Consider the following 25,645-nt stretch of genomic DNA (forward strand, 5'->3'; position numbering starts at 1 on the left):
GCATCTCCCGCAATGAAGCTGAGTCTTTGGGCCTCTCACTCAATCACCGCAGGTTGGTCGGTGGTCTTTCTGTCTTCTACCGACTCCTCTCCAGCCTTGCCCCCCGGCTCTCTATGCGATTTGTCCCCACCACATTTCCACAGGGCGCTCAAGGTCCGCCAACAACCCCCTTCTGGTAAAACTACCAAAATCACGAATCACTGCTCATCTTCACTCTTTCATTCCCCTTTTTTCCCGCCTTTGGAATAAACTTCCTCACTCTATTCTTTCCCATTCTTCCTTCCAGGCTTTCAAAACAGCTGTTCACCACCACCTCTTATCTTCCCCCATCCAAATCCTCGATCTTTTCTACCCCCGATAATCCACCCAAGCCCACTTCCTTCATTTCTCCTGCTTTCCTTCCTGAAAGTCCCTGTAATGTCCATCTTCTCTTCGCCATGTTCCCCGTCCCATCCCCATCCCTCTCCCTTCCACAGTTCACCTAATGTGTCTGTTCCCCACTGTTTTGTCCCTTCCACTCCCGCCCCTCTTGTCTCATGCCTCCTTGCTGTGAGTTGTGTGTTCGCTCTCATACGAGCCTCGACCAAGGTATACAAAAAAAAAAACCTGCAGTTTCGCAGTACTTTGTCCCTGAATTTGGCAAATAGTTTGGAATTTCGTTCCAATAGCACATGCTGAAAGAGGAGTAAGATAATGGTTTTACTCTCTCTCTGTCTATCTGGAAGTCAAATAAGATTTAAAATAGGGGCAATACCCCCTTCTTCTTCTTGCGTACGACAGGTTGGCTGCTGGGTAGCTGTCATTTTCTGGAGGCACAGCTGTGCTGCTGATACAGTGCCCCTGTTACCAGTACACATACACATTTTGCTGACCTCAGAAGGATAACAGGCTGAGTCAACCCCACTTCGTGTTGCCAACTAGGCTCAAACTCAAGACCATAAGATCCCAAGCAGGCAAAACCCCTGAGCGCTCACCTGGGAGCAGCTGGATAAGAAAACCAGGGAACTACTGGTAGGCGTGGATTACCCACAAAATATTTAACGGACAAGAAAGTAAATACCTTTGGATTGTTTTTTTTTTTTTTATGTAGTGAACAAACTTTGGTACATCACGGGTGATGAAGGTTGTGGTCAAGTTTCATCAGAATTGCATGTGTAGTTTCTGAGAACAAAGTTTTGGGGGGCAACCTCCACAGATCCCCTTTGGGCCCAATTTTTATTTTTATTTCTTAATTTATTTTTTAATGCCATGAACAAACTTTGGTACATACACAGTGTTGAACGTTGTTGTAAAGTGTCATCAAAATCGTATGTATAGTTTCAGAGAAGAAGTTGAAAGTATTTGTGGATGGAAGAACTGACGGGAAGTACGACGCGCAATCCCCATCAGCTCCCCGGAACGACCTTCCAGGTGAGCTAAAAATCATTCCAACCCAAGAAAATTACTGTTTTTCGGGATGTCATAAAGAACACAAGCAACAAGCATGAAGAACTCACGCAGCCTGTTAGATAAGGTGGTGTCAAAGACTTGGCATCAACGGCGGTAAACTTCCGGAAAAAAGTGTTTTTTGTTCAACCTTAAAAATATTTATTTCATTTCCATTGAATTATATAAATGAACACGAGAACACAAATCACCATTTTGGTACTGCACTTTGAAAAACCTTCCATTTAGTAGTGCTTGAACAAACTATTAATTAAACAAACAAACAAACCAATCAAATTTGCCCCTCGCTCTGTCAGCGCCAGGGAATATCCAGAGTCGGACAAAATGGCGGTGTGGAGGAAATATAGATCGTACGTAGAAATGGAAGCAAGAGTTAAAAAGACCCCTCCCATTGTTTTCCTCAAGGTTGCGTGGGTTGAGCTGTTCTCTGAACTCCCTAGTTTTATTACGTTAAACTTAAATCGTGTTGTGAATTACAAAGAACATCAAACGTGCTATAATCAAGGTTGAGTAAAAGAGGATGCCCAGGGGGGACGAAACTTTGTAATTTGAACATCTTGTAATACACGAAGTGCATTCAGTGGTTCTTGGAGTGACGTCCAAGAAACATGAAGAGTTTCATTTTTTACTGCCTCACTCACTACCTCCTCTTGTTTCATCACTTATATTGTCATAAATATAATTAAAATTGTGTGTGTGTGTGTGTGTGTGTGTGTGTGTGTGTGTGTGTGTGTGTGTGTGTGTGTGTGTGTGTGTGTGTGTGTGTGTGTGTGTGTGTGTGTGTGTGTGTCGTCGGTTGTTATCTCCATTTGTGGGTTTCAGGAGGTGGAATGGAGTACTCCCAGGACTCAAAGTATCCACCTCCACTTTGGTAAGGGATCACGGTTTTATAGACCAAGCCGTTTCATTTTTGCTCTTTTCAAAATTTTGTTCCGAGGGCTCTTTTCAGGATCGTCACCAAACCCTGGACTGCCTCCAATTGTACTTCGTTAGTGGTAATATTCCCGGGGATGGTTTTTAAAATCTCAGTTAGGTTCTTCTTCATCATTCCTGTTGCTCCAATTATATCGCTGGTGGTGCAATTTCGATGCTCTTCAGCTTCCAAGATCTCTTGATCTCATTTTTGAAGTCCTGCTATTTGGTCATTTTCTTGATTTCTGCATAATTTAAGCCAAAATCGCTGAGAACCGATATCTCAATCAGCAATGCTCTCTTTCTCTTTTTGATCCTGAGAATGATGTCCGGTCGCAAGGCTTTGTTTTCTATGTTCACGCTCGATGGGATTTATCAGGTCGTACGTGAGCATGACGTCCTTATTCTCAATGATTTCCCATGGTTCTTGTTTCAGTGAGTTTTCTGGGACTGGGACGTTGACATTTTTCCAGATATATCAATGAATCACTTTGCATCCTTTGTTGTGTTGTTTTATGTAAAGTTGTTCTGATTCTAGTTTTTTGCATCTCAATAGCAGGTGACTCATACTTTTTGTTTCTGTCTTACAGAACCTAAACTTGTGCGTCTGGTTCATTCCCGCTATCTTTTTAAATCCATTCGTGTCATGTCCGTGATCTTGGGCATTTATTATTTTAAGTTCTCCATCCCAGTTGAGCTCACCTCCTCCTCATCCATTCCAATGAGCCTTCTTTGTCGATCCCGGCTCGGTCCAATTCTTTTTTGTGTTTTCCCGCTCTTTTGTCGTTCTCTCAGTTGTTGGTGTATATTTGTTGATTTAAAAAAACAAGAAACTTTTCTTTTGTCTTTCTTGCAATCAATGTGATTGTTTTTGTTGCCGTTTCATTTTCCTGTGTGGAATCTTCTATTTGCACCTGTTTTTGGAAATTCCTTACAAGGTGAATTTGGGATACTTTTTCAGGTTTGTTGTGTTCATGTTTGTTTACAAATTGAATCTGATAGTTTGTGGAGCCTTTCACTTACTCAGCTAGTCCAACGCGTGCTTGCGTGCGTGCGTGCGTGCGTGCGCGTGCGTGCGTGCGCGCACGTGCGCCTTATGATTTCCACCAAACATTTTTGTATTTTTAAGTAGCATCAAGTACTTAAAAATACAACAACATTAAAAAAAAACCTTTTCCTCCTCACCTGATACCCCACGTAATCACGTGACTTCCTGTGCCAACTCTTTGTCCTTTTTCTTCTGCTGATCTACCATGTTCCTTCTACTATTGCTGACCCACATTCACCATACACCTTCACCATTTTTTCTTTTCTTCAATCTCTCCTTTACCCAATCTTAAGTAATCTATGAAAAAAAAACACAAAACAAAACAAAAATTTCTTGATTATTTTTACTTCTCACCTGACACCTCCTGGAATCAGGTGATTTCTCTACCCCCGCCCCCCTCTCCCTCTTCCCGAAACTTTCACCAACCTACCACCTTCCTTCCATTTTAGCTGATCCAAATTCACCATACACCTTCATGGTTTTTTTTTTCAACCTATCTTTACCTATCTTTACCTATCTTTACCTATCTTTACCTATCTTTACCTATCTTTACCTATCTTTACCTATCTTTACCTATCTTTACCTAATCTTTATAAAAATTAAAAATGGTCTCTTAAAATGTTTCAACTGCCACTTTCTCACCTGTGGCTACTCTTCTTCAACAGGGTGTTTTCAATTCGACCTTTCCTTCATCCCATGTTTCAAACGTTCCACTGTTTCAACGTTTCTTTTCTCCATCCTCTTAATTATCCTTTCCTGCATCCCTCATGTAATGTCTTTAATCACATCTCTGACTTTAAAAGTTTTAAAATCCCAGTTTGCAATAAATGTTCGTGTTCCATCAATCGTCCTTTTTTTCGAACTTCAGTGCCAATTCACCCCACCTACTTAAATCTACCTCCTCCTAACCCCTCACCTGTTATACTCCCCCCCTGCCCCCATCCTTATCCCTTCCATCTTGCCCATCATCGTACCTCTGCTCTTGGCCCCTCCTCACCATCTTCTGCTTCAGTATCAGCTCCTCCTCTGTTGTCCCAAAGTGTGTGGTGTTCTAACATCTGTGGGCTCCATTGTAACCTAACAGATATGTCACTCTCTCAATCAGTACACTCATCATCACCACAAACATAACATGCTCCTTCCTTCCTCTCACACCTCCCCCTCTTCACAACCCCACAAATATTGTACCTCCCACTGCCTGCTCCCTTCTTCACCAAACCATTACCAAGTCTCATTCTTCCCCTCTCCCCACCTCTCCCATCACCCTCCTTCCCCTTGGACGTGCCTGCTCTCATCATCTCTCCTCCCTCTCAAAGCAACCTTCACACTCTTTCCCCCTCCAGCTCCAAGCTCACCTTTCTAAAAAACTTCCCCCTCACCCTTCTCCCTCAACTCTCCCCTCTCCCCCTCCTCCCTCCAATCACTCCTCACTCCCCCTTCTCAAAGTTGCCACCCCTCACATCCACAAAGCTGCCTCCTTCCCTTGCCCTCTCTCTTCCATGTCATCTCTCCACCTCCTCCAATCCTCAACTTCTCTCTTCCCCTCTCTTCTTACTCCCCACTGTGCCTCACCCCATCACCACTGAGTCTTTTGTCTAATTTATCCGACCCTCTCCCCGAGCTCTTCTGTAATCCCCCACATAGTCAACATCTCTCCCGACCTCCCCTCCTCCTCCATCGCCCGACCCAACCCCACCCCCCATGCACCCAAAGCCTCCTCCTCTCCTGCTTCCAAAACAGTGTGGACCTCAAATATCCAGGGCCTTCGCTCAAACCTGACCGATCTTTCCATACAGGTTGCCCTTGACAAACCATACATAATCTACTGAACAGAAACTTTCCTCCCTCAAGACGTGTCTGACTCCCAAGTATCTCTCCCCGGTTACTCCCTCTTCCGGTATGACAGACCTGAGCCTCGTCGTGATGGAGGTGTTGCTCTCTTCATCAAAAACTCTATTCCTCACTCTCCATGTACTGCCCTGACTCCCCCAAACCCCAAGGAATACCTCTGGCTACGGCTTGCCCTCCACTCCCACATCTTGTTTATATTCGTGTTGTACCATCCAACAAACAGTGATGACTCCATTTACACCTCGCTCTCTGACAACATGGACCAACTTCTATCTTTTCATCCAAACTCTCTCTTCCTCATATGTGGCGACTTCTATTGTCATCATGCCAGTTGGCTAGGTGTGGGTACCTCTCTCACCTGTCATGGCACCTCAGCAAAAGCTTTCTGCGACTCATTGGGACTGAATCAATCGGTCAACTTCCCGACCCGGATCTCAACCAATGGTACTCCATCTCTTCTGGATCTGATTTTGACAAATTTCCCTGAAAATATCTGCTGCTCTTCCTCTTCTCCGATCACTTCATATTACCACTTGTTTTGTCAAAGTAGATATATATATATATCTATATATATATATATATATATATATATATATATATATATATATATATATATATATATATATATATATATATATATATATATATCTATCTTTCTCTTTCTCTCTTTCTCTTTCTCTCTTTCTCTCTTTCTCTCTTTCTCTCTTTCTCTCTTTCTCTCTTTCTCTCTTTCTCTCTTTCTCTCTTTCTCTCTTTCTCTCTTTCTCTCTTTCTCTCTTTCTCTCTTTCTCTCTTTCTCTCTTTCTGTCTTTCTCTCTTTCTCTCTTTCTCTCTTTCTCTCTTTCTCTCTCTCTCTTTCTCTCTTTCTCTCTCTCTCTCTCTCTCTCTCCACCTCTCTCTCTCTCTCCACCTCTCTCTCTCTCCTCTATCCTCTATCCTCTCTCCTCTATCCTCTCTCCTCTATCCTCTATCCTCTCTCCTCTCTCTCTCTCCTCTCTCTCCTCTCTCTCCTCTCTCTCTCTCTCTCTCTCCTCTCTCTCTCCTCTCTCTCTCCTCTCTCTCTCTCTCTCTCTCTCTCTCTCTCTCCTCTCTCTCTCCTCTCTCTCTCCTCTCTCTCTCCTCTCTCTCTCTCTCTCTCTCTCTCTCTCTCTCTCTCTCTCTCTCTCCTCTCTCTCTCTCTCTCTCCCTCCTCTCTCTCTGTTGTTATTAGAGAACCACCTCAGCGCCGTCGAGTCTGGCATTTCACTCGGGCTGACTGGCAACCTCTTCAAGCAACCATCAAACTTCTAGACAGGTCTCCCCTCTCTACTTTCTCAGATGTCAACTCATCCTGACAATTTTTTCAGACTCTTGCTCTTATCTCTCTCTCATACACAGATTTATCCCATCTCATCATCAGTTGTTCTTCCCTTCCTCACGCCCACGGTTTACTGAAGCTTGTGACGAGGCAGTTTGCCAGAAACAACTTGCTTTTGCATCTTGGAAGGCAAATCCAACTGAGGGTAATCTCAGTTCTTTCCACAAAGCTCAGAACAAGTGTGTATCTACCCTCAGGAGAGCCAGAAAACAACATCTTTCTCATCTCAAGTCTGAACTCTCAAACCTCTCTCCCTCCTCCAAATCCTGATGGTGTCGAGCTAAATTTGTTTCTGGTGTATGTTCCCCCTCCATTCCCTCACTTATCTCAAATGGTCACACATCTGAGGTCAGGTCAGGTCTGGGAGCATGTGCCAGAACAGCACGTCGCTGCGTCCACTTTCCGCCGGTACTCCAGGGGCCTCCGTCTGGCCTTCCCCCAGGCAGATGCCAGGCCCATCCCCATCTCCTTGAGATGATGGTCAACCTGCTGCAACCACGAGGCACGTGGTCGGCCCACTGGCCTCCTCCACTCACGAGACTCCCCCGCTGAGAGAATCTGGTGAGCAGGATCAGCGGCAGGAAAACGAGCCACATGTCCATACAGCCGCAACTGACGCTCACGGACTATGCAGGTAACAAATCTCATCCGAGTCTCTCTCAGCAACCGCTCGTTGGACACAAAATCCGTCGGACACAAAAAGGACACAAAACAGCAATAGCCAAGGATTCTCCCGAAGAGACCTGGTACCAAAGGAATTAAGTCTCCGTCTCAGATCCTTGGTCAGTGTCCAAGTCTCGCATCCATAGAGCAAGACTGGAAGTACCAAGGACCTGAAGACTGAGACTTTCGTCCTCCCGCACAGGTACCGGCAGCGCCACACCCCATGATCCAATTAATCCATGACTCCCCAGGCCCGACCCAGACGTCTATTGACCTCTGACTCACAGCCAGCAGAGACATGAATATCACTGCCCAGGTAAGTGAATCTCTCCACGACCTCAACATCCTGCACACACGGTGTTTTGCCATGGTGAAAGATATTTCACAGACACCCAAACTTGCTCCCAGAGGAAGCAGTTATTTACCAGTTCATCAAATAGACTCATTCCAGCTTGGGGGCGTGGTTGGGAGCTTGGGGGCGTGGTTGGGAGCTTGGGGGCGTGCTTGGGAGCTTGGGGGCGTGGTTGGGAGCTTGGGGCGTGGTTGAGTGCTTGGGGGCGTGGTTGAGTGCTTGTGGGCGTGGTTTAGAGCTTGGGGGCGTGGTTGAGAGCTTGGGGACGTGGTTTTGAGCTTGGGGCGTGGTTGAGAACTTGGGGGCGTGGTTGTGAGCTTGGGGACGTGGTTTTGAGCTTGGGGCGTGCTTGAGAACTTGGGAGCGTGGTTGAGAACTTGGGGGCGTGGTTGGGAGCTTGGGGGCGTGGTTGGGAGCTTGGGGGCGTGGTTGGGAGCTTGGGGGCGTGGTTGGGAGCTTGGGGCGTGGTTGAGTGCTTGGGGGCGTGGTTGAGTGATTGGGGGCGTGGTTTAGAGCTTGGGGGCGTGGTTGAGAGCTTGGGGACGTGGTTTTGAGCTTGGGGACGCGCTTTTGAGCTTGGGGCGTGGTTGAGAACTTGGGGGGGTGGTTGTGAGCTTGGGGACGTGGTTTTGAGCTTGGGGCGTGCTTGAGAACTTGGGAGCGTGGTTGAGAACTTGGGGGCGTGGTTGAGTGTTTGGGGCCGTGGTTGTGAACTTGGGGGCGTGGTTGTGAACTTGGGGGCGTGGTTGTGAACTTGGGGGCGTGGTTGGGAGCTTGGGGGCGTGGTTGAGTGTTTGGGGTCGTGGTTTTGAGCTTGGGGGCGTGGTTGAGTGTTTGGGGCCGTGGTTTCGAGCGTGTGGACGTGGTATAAATCTCAGAACGTGTTCTCGGGGTTGTGTGTTACACGTCATCTCGCTGGATGTGCATACAACTCTTCATTCCGTGTCTCCGTGTTCAAGTAACTCACCTGGATTTTTGTCCTCGTGCTGTCTGTACCTGTGGCTGTCTTTGAAACACTTCACCATATAATGTCCTGCATCCGTGTTTTCCATCCGACCACTGCCTTCCTTTAATTATTTATTTATATACGTACAGTGTGCGGACTTTATTATTGCTTCTCCGTCCTTTGCTTTGTTAACACCGTTTATAATTATAATGCATATAACAGTTGTTTTGCGTACTGTATGAAATATATCCGTACTTTTTGTTTTTTTTGTCATTGGGAGGACTATGTCCAACCACAGTAGGTGCTACCTGTTCGATATATTGTCCAAGTAATACATTGTGCGGTGTATAGTTCGAGTAGCTGTTTCCGCACGGATGAACATGTTGTTTCCGACGCGCTCACTGTCCGCCACGTGTCCCGTGTTCCAAACACAGAGCGTGAAGGGATCCACGACGAGCGGCGCGGTCATGGCCGTGTGTTCGGGTTGTTCCCCTTTCCTGTCACCGAGTCGCCATCGCCGTGAGTGCTGAACCTCCAATGAAACGATCATTATTACCATTTGATATGAAATGCAGTTTTCACCGATTGGTGTTAATTCAGAGTCGGTTTTGATTTCGATTCAGGAAGTATCGATACTCGTGAGGATTGGACACGACATTGGCAGAGATGTAGTTTAACCTGAACAAGAAAGCCCGTCCACTTTGTATTCGACTTATTCTTCTTCGAGATTAAAAAAAACGGTACTTTTGACCTTTTGACCGAATTATTAATTTCTCTTCTCCATAATATAGTTTTGTTGAAAATTTACTGACGAAAGCTCAAATGATAATTAAAATTTCAGGTCAATTGGATGTGACGCTGACCTTTGACCTTTTAAACAAAATTATTACTTTCTCTTCTCCATAACCTCATAATATAGCTATGTTGAAAATTTCATGATGAAAACTCAAAGGATAATTAGAATTTCACGTCAATTGGATGAAAGTTGTCAATCGGATGTGACGCTGACCTTTGACCTTTGACCTTTTAAACAAAATTATTACTTTCTCTTCTCCATAATATAGCTATGTTGAAAATGTCATGATGAAAGCTCAAATGATAATTAGAATTTCAGGTCAATTGGATGTGACGCTGACCTTTGACATTTGACCTTTTAAACAAAATTATTAATTTCTCTTACGCATAACCTCATAATATAGCTATGTTGAAAATTTCATGATGAAAACTCAAATGATAATTCGAATTTCAGGTCAATTGGATGTGACGCTGACCTTTGACATTTGACCTTTTAAACAAGATTATTAATTTCTCTTACGCATAACCTCATAATATAGCTATGTTGAAAATTTCATGATGAAAACTCAAATGATAATTCGAATTTCAGGTCAATTGGATGAAAGTTGTCAATTGGATGTGATGGTGACCTTTGACCTTTGACCTTTGACCTTTTAAACAAAATTATTCATTTCTCTTCTCCATAACCTCATAATATAGCTATGTTGAAAATTTTATGATGAAAGCTCAAATGATAATTAGAATTTCAGGTCAATTGGATGAAAGTTGTCAATTGGATGTGACGCTGACCTTTGACATTTGACCTTTTAAACAAAATTATTCATTTCTCTTCTCCATAATATAGCTATGTTGAAAATTTCATGATTAAAGCTCAAATGATAATTAGAATTTCAGGTCAATTGGATGTGACGCTGACCTTTGACATTTGACCTTTTAAACAAAATTATTAATTTCTCTTACGCATAACCTCATAATATAGCTTTGTTGAAAATTTCATGATGAAAACTCAAATGATAATTCGAATTTCAGGTCAATTGGATGTGACGCTGACCTTTGACATTTGACCTTTTAAACAATTATTAATTTCTCTTACGCATAACCTCATAATATAGCTATGTTGAAAATTTTATGACGAAAGCTCAAATGATTAAAATTTCAGGTCAATTGGATGAAAGTTGTCAATTGTACGTGACGTTGACCTTTGTCCTTTTTATCGAAATTATTAATTTATCTTCTCTATATTCTCATAATAAAGTTTTGTTGAAAATTTGATGGCAAAAGCTCAAATGATAATTAGAATTTCAGGTCAATTGGATGAAAGTTGTCAATTGGATGTGATGTTGACCTTTGACCTTTTAAACAAAATTATTAATTTCTCTTCTGCATAACCTCATAATATAGCTATGTTGAAAATTTCATGACGAAAGCTCAAATGATAATTCAAATTTCAGATCAATTGGATGAAAGTTGTCAATTGTACGTGACGTTGACCTTTGACCTTTTTATCGAAATCATTAATTTGTCTTCTCTATATTCTCATAATAAAGCTTTGTTGAAAATTTGATGGCAAAAGCTCAAATGTTAAAGTTACGGCCTGGACACACACACACACATGCGCACACACCAAAGTGATTACAAAACCTCGTCTTCTGCTGCACTGGGGATGAGCCTTATTAGGGTAAGGTGTTGGGGATGGGTAAAAATGAAAATGGACATTACAGGATGCAAGGGGTAATTTTGGAGCGTGTCACACAGTAGGATCTAGAGATGGTAATAGACAAGGGATGTAAACAGGCAGCACAGTGCCAGGCAGCTACAGGTAAAGCAAATAGGGTTTCAGGTTGTATTCGGAGGGGGATCATTGATAAATCAAGAGGTGGTGTTAACATTGTACAGGAATTTAGTGAGGGCCACATCTAGAATATTGTGTGCAGTTCTGGTCACCACAGTTCTGGAAGGACATAAATGCCACAGAGAGGGATGAGCGTAGAGTGACTCGATTGATTCCAGAGTGAGCTCGGTTGAGCTGTGATGAACATTTGAAAGAGACAGGACTTTAGGCACTTGAAAGGAGGTGATTTACGAGGGGATCAGATGGAGATGTTGAAGATGATGACTGTGTGGACAAGATAGGTGGAGTGTAGTTTTTCAGCAGAGTGGACAGTGTTAAGACCAAGGCCAGAGCTTGAGGGTGAAGGAGATGAGAGGACAGTTTTAAGGCCAGGGGTCTTTCAGTCGAAGAGTGGTGAATGCGTAGAATTGTCTCCCCGGAAAGGTAGTGGCAATGAAGGGGGTGGATAAGTTTAAATGGCATTTTGATAGGTTGCTCGATACATTGGAGATCGAGGGGTATGAGGATGTTGGCCCTATGTGGATGGGAGGTAGCTTACACGTGCATGGGTGACGATGCTGGGGTTGGTGCAGTGCAGGCATTAATGGCCGAATGGCCTCCTCCTCTACCAAAGTTAATTGTGTGTATTTCCTGTGTCATTCGCGGAATTATGGTGCATTATCGCCGGCACCCTGGACAACAGGACAAGTTACAAATTTCTACCTTGATACGTAGGGGAACTGCATAAGCAGCACAGCTGTGCCTCGGTGATTATATATTCAACCACCAGCCTTGATTTGGAATTTAATCCTTGCCAAATATGCAATGAGCACAATTCGTGACAACACGATACATGTTGCAACCACCGTGCCAATGGACAACTTCTCTGGCTGAAGTCCCCTATGAGTTCTGCCAAGAATAGCCAATCAGCCTCACTAGTTCCCGAAGAGACTGGAGAGGCTATTGTAATTGGTCTGTGTGTCAGTGAGTGTGTGAGTCCACATGCAGATCTACTTGAATATAGATCGTTAATGCTCAGATCTACCTTAGTCTATACACTCAGGCTTGGCTCTGCATTGTTTACCATTTGAAATTGTTTTTTTTTTTTTTCCAATTGACCGGTCCACTTATTACCTCCGTCATCGAAGGTGCACTGAAGTTATGTTTTCACCCCTGTTTGCTTGTCTGTATGTGAGCGGGATAGCTCAAAAAGTTATGGACGGATTCTACCGAAAATTGGTGGGTAGGTTGGGTGTGTGACGAGAACAAGCTGATTTATATTTTGGTGAAGATCCAGATTTGAGAATTGCTTAAAATTAAATTAAAAAAAAAAGTGAGATGGGGCCAAAAACGGTACATAGCACGATATCTCAAAAAGTTGTGGACGGGTTAAGACAATGCTCGGTGGATGTGTTAGGAAGAAGAGAACAACCTCATTAGATTTTGGTTCCGGTCCAGGTGCAGATCTGGCTTATCAGTGGGATACAAAACGTAAACTGTTCACCCTGGCGGAGGTGTGCGCTCTACCCAGTGCCGTTCTAGTTTGCTTGGAGCTTTTTCTTGTCATCTCCACAAGGTGCTTCTGGGCCATGCCCGTCAAGCTCCGACTCCAGCTAATGTTTAGATCTTCTTTTGAACCTTATGTTTCACCAACTGAAGCGAAGGATAACAGGAAAGTATGCTAACCGGCGTGGAAGCAGAGTAGCGTTGGCGTTTCTGGCATTAACCCTTCATCAGAAGAGATTTACGAGCACGAACCTTTTGTTGAAGCACAGGAAAAAGTGTTGTCGATAACGATGAGCACTCCACACCCTAAAATCCTAGATGTTGTGTTTTTGTCTTTGATGCAGTCCATTCCACCCTAGTGTTTTCATCTTGGTCAGAAAATCAATCGAACTTCCTTCGGTGAGACCTTTGTGAGTTGTTGAAGACATTTGATTATAATGGCCTGATTTTTAAAGATTGCTCGTTCGTTTTATACCCTTTGTGTGGATTAAATGCCGGTGCTGACATGGACTTGCTAATGAGTACATTTCCCTTCTCTGTGGGGTGGCACAGTTTCCGTCACACTTGGAAGAAGAGTTCTCAGTGGCTTGACTTCGTGTGGTGGAGGAAACTGTGACATGAAACCTCCAAGGAAACCGCACACTCCTGTGGGAAAGTATGACGAGTTTGAAACTCATGCTCACAAGGAGAAAGAGCCATTGGAAAGTACGTCTCGTCTCCACTCTCCACCGAGGATGTATTGTCCGTTGTTTTCTTGACATTGATTTTTCTCCTCTTGCATGGTGTGAAAATGTTACGCACGGCTCATTGGGGATTTCGCTTTCGGATGCACCTGGGACTGACAGGATAGCCTGGAGGTACGCACAATCGCCTCCAAGCTGTCTCGCCTGGGTTTGAATCTTGTCCCAACTAAAACTGTCATCCTGGTGTTTCACACGCAGGATGATTCATCAACGTGTGTGCCATCCCTCGGATGGACGTTAAACTGCGCTGCGATGATCGATTCCATGACCATTAAGTTTGTGTACATTAATGATCCCACAAGGTCCTTCACGAAGAGTAGGCGAGCTCCCTCCTGCACAATTAACAAATTGTAAATTCCTTCCTTAACCTTGGTTGAACGTCTGGCCTGACCAGTCGGTTCGTGAAAGACTTGGGCCAAGCTTCCACCCGGCCCTTCCCACCCCGGCGAACTCCACGAAAGTGTGGGAATAACTGTGGCCGTTAACAAGGAAGTTAAGGATGTGTACCCCATTAGAGTGTTGTCTGAACACGCTTCCTGGAGAATAACACGAGAGCATTCCTATATTATTTTGAAATTTGTATTCGTAAGTGACATTGAAAATTTGCACAATTAAAAAAATAATATATATGTGAAATGTTCTTTTGTTTGGTGCTCTGTCCAAGGGCAGGTTCTGTGCTTTCAAAACGGTCTCAAGGCAAGGATTGCACTGGACCGCCGTATGTTGGTGCCTTTCCAATTGTAGTTCAGGCAGGAATTTGTTCAGGATGCCGACAATCGCTCGCTTTCTCTTCATCAACAGACTGGGGTCTTTAACTTTCACCAACTGAATTCTCGTAGATGGCACACCCGGCTTAACATCTATCAGAGGGACGGTGCAGTTTGTGATGCAACAACCTGCCAGCGACGCATCGTACTTTGGAAACGTGCATCGATGATTGTCTTGTAATACAAAATGGTATTTTAAATTTTTTGGCTGAATAACTTTTAACATCGTGCTTTTCAAATGTGAACTTGAAACCACAATCCACATGATTGCTTCCAAGTCTTTAGATACCATGGCTTTACCCAGAGCTTCGGAGAGCCGGGAGATTGGGAGAAAATCTGGAAGTTTGATAGCTCTAGCGGAAGGAAAGGGAGAGAGGATGGGGAAAGGGAGCATGGCTGCACAAATTGCGCAAACGATCGCTTTGTTCACGCATCAGTTACGCAGTCAGAGTGCTGCAAAACCCATTTGTTGCTTTGGCAAGATATTAAAAAAACAGTGGTGAAAGAATTCAATTAGTCCTGGGGGAATCAGATTTTGGAGAAAAAAAAATAACATGGAAGATATTTTATCGAAAGTTTTCATTTGTACCAGAAATTGGTAAATACTGTCAGACCCTGCTATTCGCTGTCCGTGGACCCCGTGCTGTTAATGGACCCCATGTATTCGCAGGACACAAAGTGTGACCGGCTTTGACATTCGCGGGTTTTTTTGGTTTTTCTTACTCTTCAGGACCGGTCTCCTATATCTACCTGGGATATTATAATGTTATGAATCTGGAAACCTTTTGCACACAAACAGCCAGTCCCCGGCGTTCAGTTATTTCGATAAGTATGTGTTTATAGTTAGAATCCATCCGCGATGTCTAATGGGAATTTCGTGTGTGCGCTACGAGTTATTTTTTTAGTTAGGTTTTTATTACATCTATAACAACAACAACAACAACAACAACAACAACAACAACAACAGTGGCGCCGACCTGCACTCAACCCGGTCGCCATTGCCCACGTGTTTTTGACTGAGGGCGTGGGCGGAGCCTCTGTCGCTTCGGATCGAGGCTCTGCCCCAAGGAGGGGCATAGAGCGTTTCCTCCAGCCAATGAGCGAAGGGCGAGCATCGCATGCGCGCCCCAACTAATCAGGGGCCGGACCACCTCAGGGGCGGCCCCGTCCAGCCAGAGGGAGTGTTCGGCCCGACCAATGAAGGGCAGCCACAAGTCGCCCGACAACCCATCGTCCAATCCGGAGAAGAGTCCCTCAGAGCGGGGCCCTTGACCCGTGGGGGAGTGGGAGGATAAGACGAAGTGGCGAGCCGTGGAGGAAAAGCAAGAAAGGCTCGCCTCATCAAAGCAAGCAACGTTTTCCCCTTCATAAAGGAGAAAGAGAGGAATCTGCTGGCGTTCTCATCTGGTCCGTGCCCGTGCTGGCTGGCTTCCGTGGCGCCGTTCTTGGTCCTCGGAGCTTGGTGTGGCGATGTTGGCGGTAGGTTCGAGTACCGCCACCGGACAAGCTCGAGCCGACCGCACGAGGCGGGCAGGTGCAAATACAGGCCGTGTGTGTGTGTGTGTGTGTGTGTGTGTGTGTGTGTGTGTGTGTGTGTGTGTGTGTGTGTGTGTGTGTGTGTGTGTGTGTGTGTGTGTGTGTGTGTGTGTGTGTGTGTGGCGCCATTCTGTATAAGTAGAAATTGTTAAGTGTTTTTTCATTGTACATGGTTTGCATTTCTTTTATTCGTGATATCTCTGCTCTTTGTGTGCTCCCCCCCCCCCCCCACAGAGATATTGTTGTTATAAATAAACCCATGTTAAATGTTCCAGTTCGTTGTTCGTGTTTTCTTTCATTGGCCTAGCAAGGTGCGTATTGAGAAATAGTAAGGCCGTTCGGGCCGGTAAGTTGTCATTTGGACCAACGGACCTTTGTAATCCCCACTCGGTTTACACCCGGATTGGGCTCGGTAAACGGTCCGTTCCGCCCGAGGTCCGCCGAGGGTGTGGTTTTCCCCGGTAGTTGGACGACGTGGGTATTTAGTTATATTGAAATTTGGAAATTAACCCTACCCCACGCTGTCAGCATACTGGCGACCACGGTCCGCTAAGGGACCCGTGAACTCTCGGACTTCTCCAAGAGTCATGACCTAAATTCCGGGTGTTCGGTGGAAGACTACTCCACTGCTCCACTTTGTGGTCGTTTATCGCCACCAAGCCCTGGCCCACAACAATAATTCAGCCAACATCACAGCATTACATAAAAATGATGCAAAAACAGATCCCCTTAACAATGGCCCAATGTCCTTACTGTACTTATAATCATCAGCAAGATCATGGAATCCATCATCGTAGTTGACATAAAATCATTTCTTTTCTCTAACAACCTCATCTCAGATCATCAATTCGGATTCAGACCTTGTCACTCCACCTTGGACATGCTGCAACTACTACTACTCTTCCAACAATGGTGGAGGCCCTCAATGTCACACATGAGATCAGGGAAATCTCTCTGGAAATATCTCACACTTTTGATAGTCTGGCATCGTGCCCTGCTCTCCAAACTGTCTGCCTATGGAATTCAAGGCCAACTTCACTCTTGAATAATTGACTTCCTCCCCTCTCTTAGACAATGTGCAGCTCTCAACCGAACCCTTTCATCTCCTCTCCCTGTCAAGGCTGGAGTACCCCAAGGCAGTGTTCTTGGCCCCATCTTATTCCTAATCTTCATCAATGATCTCACTGACTCTGGAAAATCCTCTTCATCCCTTTGCTGATTACTCCATGCTCTGCCGTGACATCCCTCATCCTTCCAACAGACAGGCAGCAGCCCTTTCCCTCTCCTGAGACCTTGAGAAGATCACAAACTGGTCAAACACAATTTTGCTTTTGTATCCATATTGTCCACCCTTTCATGTCCACCCTTACCCCTCATTGTGACCTGCATCACTTTTTTGTGCGTCTTTGTTTATTTTTTTCCCTCCGCCCTGATGTTGGTCCCCCCCCCCCTTTCTTCTGCTGTTACCTTTGTTATGTTGTATCCTGATTTGTTCTGTGTAATTGCTCTTCCACAAGCCTCGACCGTGTGTGTGTGTGTGTGTGTGTGTGTGTGTGTGTGTGTGTGTGTGTGTGTGTGTGTGTGTGTGTGTGTGTGTGTGTGTGTGTGTGTGTGTGTGTGTGTGTGTATGTATGTATGTATGTATGTATGTATGTATGTATATATATATATATATATATATATATATATATATATATATATATATATATATATATATATGGTAGACTCGGTGTAAGTCGGCAGCGTGTAACTCGTCACTTCGCCTAAGTCGGCAGCGTCAAAAAGTCCCGAATATATCTCATGTTAAGTCCCTTTGAATGAAGGGTCATCCCTCTGTAAGTCGTCATCTCAAAGTCGTCACTTCGTCTAAGTCGTCAGATGTTGTCCATTCCCACGTAATGGAAACTCAGGTAAATTACCACTCCTAACTCGTCACACGGAACTGCTGCCTCATGAGAAGCCCGATTTCATGGAATCGTGATGCTCGCTCAATGGTTTACACCGCCAGTGATAGGCTATTTATAACTGCGTACACACGTTGATCGCACTGCAGGCAGGACAATGGCGACTTAGCGTAAGCTTACAACTAAAACCTTCCAAGAAAAATACGACATTATCCAGTTTTGCAAGGCAAATCCACTGATGAAGAAAACGGACATAGCTGAGAAGTTGGACATCAAACGGCAGACATTGAACGATATCTTGCAGAATAAGGGCAAGATATTTTGACAAGTGGAGAAGATCGTGAGGCCGGTGGTAAGTGTGAAATGTGTGTCCTTTGAAGATGTCGATGACGCGCTCATCATCTGGTTTCGGCAAATGTCTGCTCAGCCAAATATTCGGATTCGGCCGATACTGTCTTTCGGTGGAGGATTTCCCAGCCAACATCATGGAATACAATGACTGGTTTGAATCCTTTCTCATGCACCAGATGCCCAAGAGTTTGAGGTAGTCAAACATAACGGATTACTTCGCGAAGCAGTAAAGGATCGATCGAGCTGAGTGTTGAAGTCCGATCATGGTTTTATATTGGCTTGTTTTGTACATTACCGCACTCACTTACACATAGGCATTGAGTGGTAATCATCACCACGATGACTGTGTGTCATGTAATTTGTCACCATACCATCACCGATGGTATACGAGTTGTCTTACAGAGTTGTTCATTATCTTTACTTTTGATAAACTGATTCATGAATTCCATCTTTGCTTGATCACTTTCCAACTCATCAACTCACCCCCACCTATGCCCCGAGGATTGTGTTTTCCTTTTGGTACAATAGCCGGCTCTCACACATATGTGTCCAGGCCACGCGCGACTTCATCCTTCACCCCACAGTCATCATGAATGTTCGCATACGCCTTAGTCGTCACTTTTTTCTCGGTCCCGATGGTGACGACTTACGCCGAGTCTACTTATATATAGATGTGTATATTGTTACGGATTCGCGCCCGCCGGCGTGCTGACGGCCACGTAACTCGAATCGCGGCACGTCGCCCACCGGACGGACAATCCAGTCGTGACCCTCTCGGACTAACGCCGGGAACCAGTCACGGGTGGACCTTTCGGTCTCACCGCGATCGAGCCAATCGGCCCCCGCGTGGGATAGGGTTGCTCGCCAAATTCGACCTACCTAAGTACCCACACGGAGGGTAGACCGGGCGATCGCACCTCGCCGCAGGTCGACTTCGGACACGGGCCACTTAAGCGACCCGTTCCGTACTATCGGGATAACCGAGCGGTGTTATTCGTCGACCTCGACGGTTCGATTAATTATCGGGCGTATTCAGCCCACTACCAACACTTTACGTGAAGCAAGATGAGGATTCAATGAAAGAAATGACGAAGCGAAGCGGGAAACAGTTCAACACAAAGCACATTTATTCGCGATGAACGGAAAGCACACATATTCAATTCCACCAAAAGCACAAAGAAAAGAAGACGAAACAATGCAATTTTACACAAAAATCAAATGCGACAATGCAGATCTAATACCGATTACGCGAGCACACAGCAACACTTATACAATTTTACTTCACAGACGGCGCCGACAACACACATTCCCAAAAACAAAAGAAAAGAGAACCCTCAAGGATGAGGCGGGCCTGAGGCCGAGACCGGGTCGGGCCTACCCGTCTGGTGATGAGACGCGGAGCGGCGATGGTGCCTCAGCTCCGCGGGCCTCGCGGACAGTGTCTGGTAGGGGGTGGGAAAGGGGCCCCCTTGGTCGCACTATCTCAGCGCGGGGGGAAACAGGAGGGGGTTGCTGATGCTCAGGGGAAAGGAGGATTTCTACTCTGCCTCGAGTCCCGTGACGAGCGTCTCCACCTCGACCAGGTCGCGCCGTCGGCCTCCCTGGTGTGCAGCTCCCGGCACGACGCGAGCACCCCCTCGTCTGCCCTCGCCGCCTCTCCACAGCTCCGTCCTCTTCGCTCCGACTCCAACGCACACGACGACGACGACGACGACCAACTCCTTCTTGCTTCTTCTTCCCAACTCCACCCACTGCGAAGTCTTAACTCTCTTAACTTGACGAACGCGGTCGCTTATATAAGCCCCGTGGCTTCGCTCTCTCATCTTTGACCCCCTGCCTTCGACCTTTCACCTCGCTCCCCATTGGCCCGAGAAAAAGTGGGCGTGAATGCTTTTTGATCCATAAATTTGCATATAGCGACCGCCCTCCAATGCCCTGGAGGCGGGGCCAAATCGCCCCTCGCTCACCGATTGGACGGAACAAAAGTGGGCGTGTGTCGTTTTTGATCCGTTTTTGGAGCTGAAAATCCGTGGTTTTGTACACGCTGTTCGGCGCGCGCCCTGCACGAGTCCAACACCGGTACCCACAAGCGGCACAAGAACGGTGGCGATGCGACGGTTGCGAGGTGTGACGTGAAGTGGCGCCGCGGTGGGTGGTTGATGTTGTGGTTGGTGGTGGTAACAATGGCAGTTGGTCCAAAATAAAGATAGTAAAAGAAAAACGGCTATCCTGAAGTCGCAGCACACATAAATGACATGTATTCCCACTAGACAACGGGTTTGGGCCTAACTACACATATACTTACCGAGATATCTCACCAAAGGGACCTGAATGGTGGTTTGCGAATTTGGTAACCACAACACTACCCCCTCCCCTTTTTACAGACTCGTCCCGAGTCGTCAAATTTTCGTGTGCCATCATGTGTAGTTTTCCCCTAGTACATTTTACCTACGGATCCCTGAGTGCGACATTCATGGTATTCGTGTCCCCAAAATAAATAACCTGAGGGCTGCGTAACTACCTAAACAAACTCACTCACACGGACGACTTAAATAAAATTGCCGGCGCTAGGACAGACATGTCGGGGGCGCACTCATATTTACAGTACATCTTAACCTTAACTTACAAATTTTACACTAAACCATGGCCCAGGATCAATGAACTCTGCAAAAGAAAAGCAGTTAGCAGGGAGCCAGGCTGCTCGCATGCAGTCTCTGGCTCAAATAATGCAGGTGACAGGGAACGTGGCTGGCTGCTCACACGCAGTCCAAGGCCTTCCCTTTTGAACTGAACGCAGTGAACCACAACTGTGCATGGGCTGCACAACGCAGTCTCCGTGCCAGCTCAAGTGGCACACGCAATGAGCACAACGAATGGATGGATGAACACAAACACGGTGCGCGGGCCGCCACTGCAGGCCCGTGTTGTAGCTGCCAACAGGGCAGTTCTCGCAGCTTGCAAACTGTTGCCTTGATCCTGGCGCACATGGCAATGAACAGGGGGGGCAAAGCAAAATTGAACGGGGCTGGTGAACGTGGGCAGTGGGCATGGCATGGCAAAGGTAGCAGGCAAACACAGCCCGCAGAAGAAGGCCGCTGCAGGCAAACACAGCCGGCAGATGAACTGGCCGGCACAGGCCTTGAAGAAAAACAGCCAGCAGATGAAGTGGCCGGCACAGGCCTTGAAGCAAACACGGCCAGCCGATGGCACAGGCCTTGCAGCAAAACAACAGCTGCCGATGAAGTTGGCCGGCCTCCGCCTTGAAGCAAAACACGGCCAGCCGATGAAGTTGGCCAGCTCTTGCCGTTCAGTGGAGGTTGGTGGAGGGAGTGCGATGGTGCTGGCCACTTGGAGGGCGGGCTCGGACCTACCTACCTGTCTCCCTCCCAACCTATCGCCTTTGCCTGTCACTGTACATACCCACTCCCTTAATTTGTCAAACCCCAATTTAGCCCCAACTTAATTTTTTTTTTTAACTCCCCACTATAAATCGTCCCCTAACCCCCTTTATCTTCCTTGTTCGGCTAACCTATCCTGTCACCTAGCCTACTCCCAACCCCTACGTTCCCTTCCCGGAGGGGAACAAGGGAGAGTTAGCATCCTGTGTCAAGGCCCAACGAAGCCTCAGAATGGCCTCCCCAGAGTTCGGCGATCTTAACACCAAGTGGGTCCAGCGGCCCACAACGAGAGCGAGGGGATGGATGGTGCGGAGGGGTACATCTCCTAATCTACCCTAACCATTTAACTGTTAAACTACCCCGGGGCTTTCAACAAGCGCCTCTCGCTTAAACTATTGGTTCTATAAACCCAGATTCCCGTCGCCTGTGTTGGTGTCCTCACAATTTCGGGCCTCGCCCCCCAATTTTCTCTCCGTGCCCTCACACGGTCTCCTGGCTGGGACACGTGGCTCCCTTTGGCAGGCACGACCCTCTGCCGAATCTCCCGCTATGGCACCCCCGGGCACTACACTGCCTCCGAGCCTACCAGCTCCCTAACACCGGGGAGTGCCCCCCATGGCACCTCCCCTGAAACGCACACGTGGCAGGCTGGCTTCCCAGGCCCCTTTCCGAGGGTCACCCTTGCCCACAACACTGCCCACGCGGCTAATGGCGCCCCGGGCCTCCGCACCAAGCAGGCGCACCCGTGCCCACTACGCTATCCCGGCCCCCCATGGGCCCTTGGCCTACCACGGCCGACTAGCCTGGTGCCCGGGGTACCCACTCAGTGATACTCACCTTTCGCAGCCACGCTCCCAAGCCCGTCAACAGGGCTCCTGCACCCCTCCAAATGGGTCTCGAGCCTACTTTCCCACCAACAACAAAACGACCTCCATTTTTCAATTTGACTAACCCCCTAACTCACTTTATACTGACCCCGGGGTCCCTTGGGCGGGAGTCACTCCTCCCCCCAATCACTCATCGCACCATGCATTCCCCATTCGCTCCACTCACACAGACCCGCTGGCCTCACTCACTCACCAAGCACATGCTTCCAATTCACTCACCAACAACTCTTCAACACACACACCGCTGAACTCTGCCATCCTTCTAACTACATCCCCTAACTAACTCGTGCTCCCACGTCGTCCCTTAAACTAGTGGCACGTTCCTTTTAACACTACGTAGCTAAACTACGTCCCCGCTACACACTCACTGTCTGTCACTGTCTCCAAATCTCTAAAATCATTTCCCAACCTAAATCTGGCTACAATCCCTCTAACTAATCCATTCCACGGACTCCATGAGGACTTACCCCTGCCCCATGAAGTCGGTCTAACTAAGCTAACCCTTCCCCCTAACTAATTTCCATCCTGTGCCCAGGGTCAAGGGGGTCTTCCACCCCTTGCCCAGGAATCCTGTGCACCCGAAAGTGAGGCTTGTTTTTTCTTTTTTCTTTTTTTTTTTTCCATGCGCAGCACCTGCGCGGCAACTCAGCTCGCGCACTTTGCACCTGCCTGTGACGTCATGCAGCTGCACGTGTTCCTCGTCCCTCCTTGGACGGTACCATCCGGCAGAGATACCCCTCCTGCCGGATTCCAACCCCACGTGCAGCCATGACGTCACCGTGCGCATAAAAAAAAAACACAAGCCCCACGTCTCGAGGGGTTCCCCACGCGAACACATGTGTTTTGCCCGTTGGAGCTTAACACACACGATCGCGTGGAGAACCCGTCCGGTCCAAATCCATTTACCTGCCTAAACTTTGTCCGTCCGCGGGATCGGCAAATCCACCGCGTGCGTTTCCGGACCGGGACTTCACTCTCGCAAGCGAGCACGTGGCGGTCTCGTGCGTTGCACAGCACGAACCTCGTGCTCACTGCTGGGTGAACCCGGCACGGTCCCCGAAACAACTACAGCCGCTACTCGGCTTTCTTTCCTCACATGTCTCCGTCGTCGCCATTCGACCCACGCACACCTGCGTGTTACGACGCTCACACTCCACTCCATTATATTCACACCGGGAGACGCGGCTGCGTGCTCCCGCATGCCGACCGACATCTCCCTTACATACCGCTCTCTCACACACACGGTCTCCCTTGCACTCGGCCGTTCACTCACGCATGCTACCTCCCTCGCACACGGTGCCTCACCCACACACGCGGGGGCACTCACACACGGTTCCTCACTCACACACGGTGCCTCACCCACACACGCGGGGGCACTAACCCGCGGTGTCTCATCCACACTGGCCGTTTCATCCGCACACACGGCCTCACTCACACACGGTGCCCCATCCACACCCGGCGTGCTGGGAAGCACGCACTCCGGCACCATCGCCACCACACCACTCACACACGGGGTCGCTTCCACACACGGGGACGCACTCACACCTTGCACCACACACACTGGGGATTAGTGTCCCCACAAGAGTCTCCGGGGCCTCTATACCCCCCAAGCTCTCCGTGCACCTGTTCGCAGCACTCCTCCCCTCGAACTCGCAAAGCACGACCGAACTCACCTGGTCGTGACTCGCCTCAAGGGGGCATACTCCCTCCCCTCGTTCCTGGAGGAGGCCATCCAGCTGCTCGCACTGGGCCTCCACCCAGTCAGCCAGCTCCCCTCATGGTCCTCCACTACCTCTGTGTGTGTGTGTGTGTGTGCGTCACTAACCTTGTCCAATTCACCCTCTATCTCCCGTGTCTCTATACATTTTATTCTTTCTGTCGTCTCCTCTTGTCTATTGGTCTCTGCTTCTTTCTGGCGTCTTTCCCTTTTCTTTATGTAGGTCAACCTTGCTTTCTCCTTAAGTCGCTCCCGTCCTTCCCTGTTTTTCACTCCTTGCTCTTTCACGATCTCCGCGTACCTCATCCTTGCTCTCCGTATTAATTGTTCTTTTCTCTCCCTCGCAATTACTTTCACCTCACCCGCCTCCACCGCGGGCCTGTCAGCCGCTGCGCCCCCTTCCAGCTCGTTTGCTCCCACACGTGGAGTCGCCATTCCCAGCTCCCTGGTCACGGCCTTCATGCCCGCCTGCAGGCATCGGCCCATGTTCTGCGTCTCCCCCCGGAGCTTTTTCATTTCTTTTTTCATTTCGTTTTTCATTCCGTTTATTTGCTGTGTATTCGCATCCATCGTCGTTTTCACTTCGTCCATTTGCTTGTTCATTCCGTTTATTTGCTTTGTATTCGCATCCATCTTTTCGTTCATGTTCGCATTTATCTTCGCTGTCATTTCCTCCAGCATGGCGCATAGCTGGGCCATGTCGGGTGCGCTTGAGTGAGCCGTTTCGGCAGGGGTTGGGAAAGGGTTTTGGTGGAGAGGGGGAGGGGAGGTGTCATACACCGCGGCCGCTGCCGCACCCATTTCGGGCTCTGGGTTCAGTTGGGCGAGTTCGTTTTCCTGTACGGGGATTCCATCCTGGGCCATGGCTCCTACACATTCTACATCCATTTCTAATACCCCCGGCTCCCGCTCGCCTTGAGACGCCATCTTGCTTCTCGTGAAGGGTTTAGCTCGCTCGTAATTTGGAGGGAATCGGGGTCGCTTCTCTCACCCCTGGACCGATTCCCCTGAATTTAGCCGGAGACAGGAGAGCCCGTTTTCCTGTTCTCCGATACCAGTGCCGCGAGGAGGGCGATGGATTTGTATCGCACGACCTGACACCAGTGTTACGGATTCGCGCCCGCCGGCGTGCTGACGGCCACGTAACTCGAATCGCGGAACGTCGCCCACCGGACGGACAATCCAGTCGTGACCCTCTCGGACTAACGCCGGGAACCAGTCACGGGTGGACCTTTCGGTCTCACCGCGATCGAGCCAATCGGCCCCCGCGTGGGATAGGGTTGCTCGCCAAATTCGACCTACCTAAGTACCCACACGGAGGGTAGACCGGGCGATCGCACCTCGCCGCAGGTCGACTTCGGACACGGGCCACTTAAGCGACCCGTTCCGTACTATCGGGATAACCGAGCGGTGTTATTCATCGACCTCGACGGTTCGATTAATTATCGGGCGTATTCAGCCCACTACCAACCCTTTACGTGAAGCAAGATGAGGATTCAATGAAAGAAATGACGAAGCGAAGCGGGAAACAGTTCAACACAAAGCACATTTATTCGCGATGAACGGAAAGCACACATATTCAATTCCACCAAAAGCACATAGAAAAGAAGAAGAAACAATGCAATTTTACACAAA

General features: G+C 47.7%; 1 protein-coding gene across 3 annotated transcripts in view; it reads left to right on the plus strand.

The window, feature by feature from the left end:
- Positions 1 to 8,428: 8,428 nt before the first annotated feature.
- Positions 8,429 to 25,645, plus strand: part of SDHAF4 (succinate dehydrogenase complex assembly factor 4) — a 26,423-nt gene continuing 9,206 nt past the window's right edge. Inside the window, exons 1-3 of one of the 3 annotated variants that reach the window (XM_085853826.1) lie at positions 8,429 to 8,587; positions 9,010 to 9,094; positions 13,260 to 13,412. In XM_085853826.1, coding sequence (XP_085709952.1) covers positions 8,549 to 8,587; positions 9,010 to 9,094; positions 13,260 to 13,412 — 277 coding nt within the window. In that variant the 5' untranslated portion in view covers positions 8,429 to 8,548. The remainder of the gene's footprint in view (positions 8,588 to 9,009; positions 9,095 to 13,259; positions 13,413 to 25,645) is intronic. The other 2 variants (XM_085853827.1, XM_085853828.1) reach the window with 2 other exon arrangements.

The sequence above is a fragment of the Eptatretus burgeri genome, chromosome 14 (genome assembly GCF_056783735.1).
Source record: "Eptatretus burgeri isolate ZD-2024b chromosome 14, Ebu_testis_v1, whole genome shotgun sequence".
Lineage (NCBI taxonomy): Eukaryota > Metazoa > Chordata > Myxini > Myxiniformes > Myxinidae > Eptatretus > Eptatretus burgeri.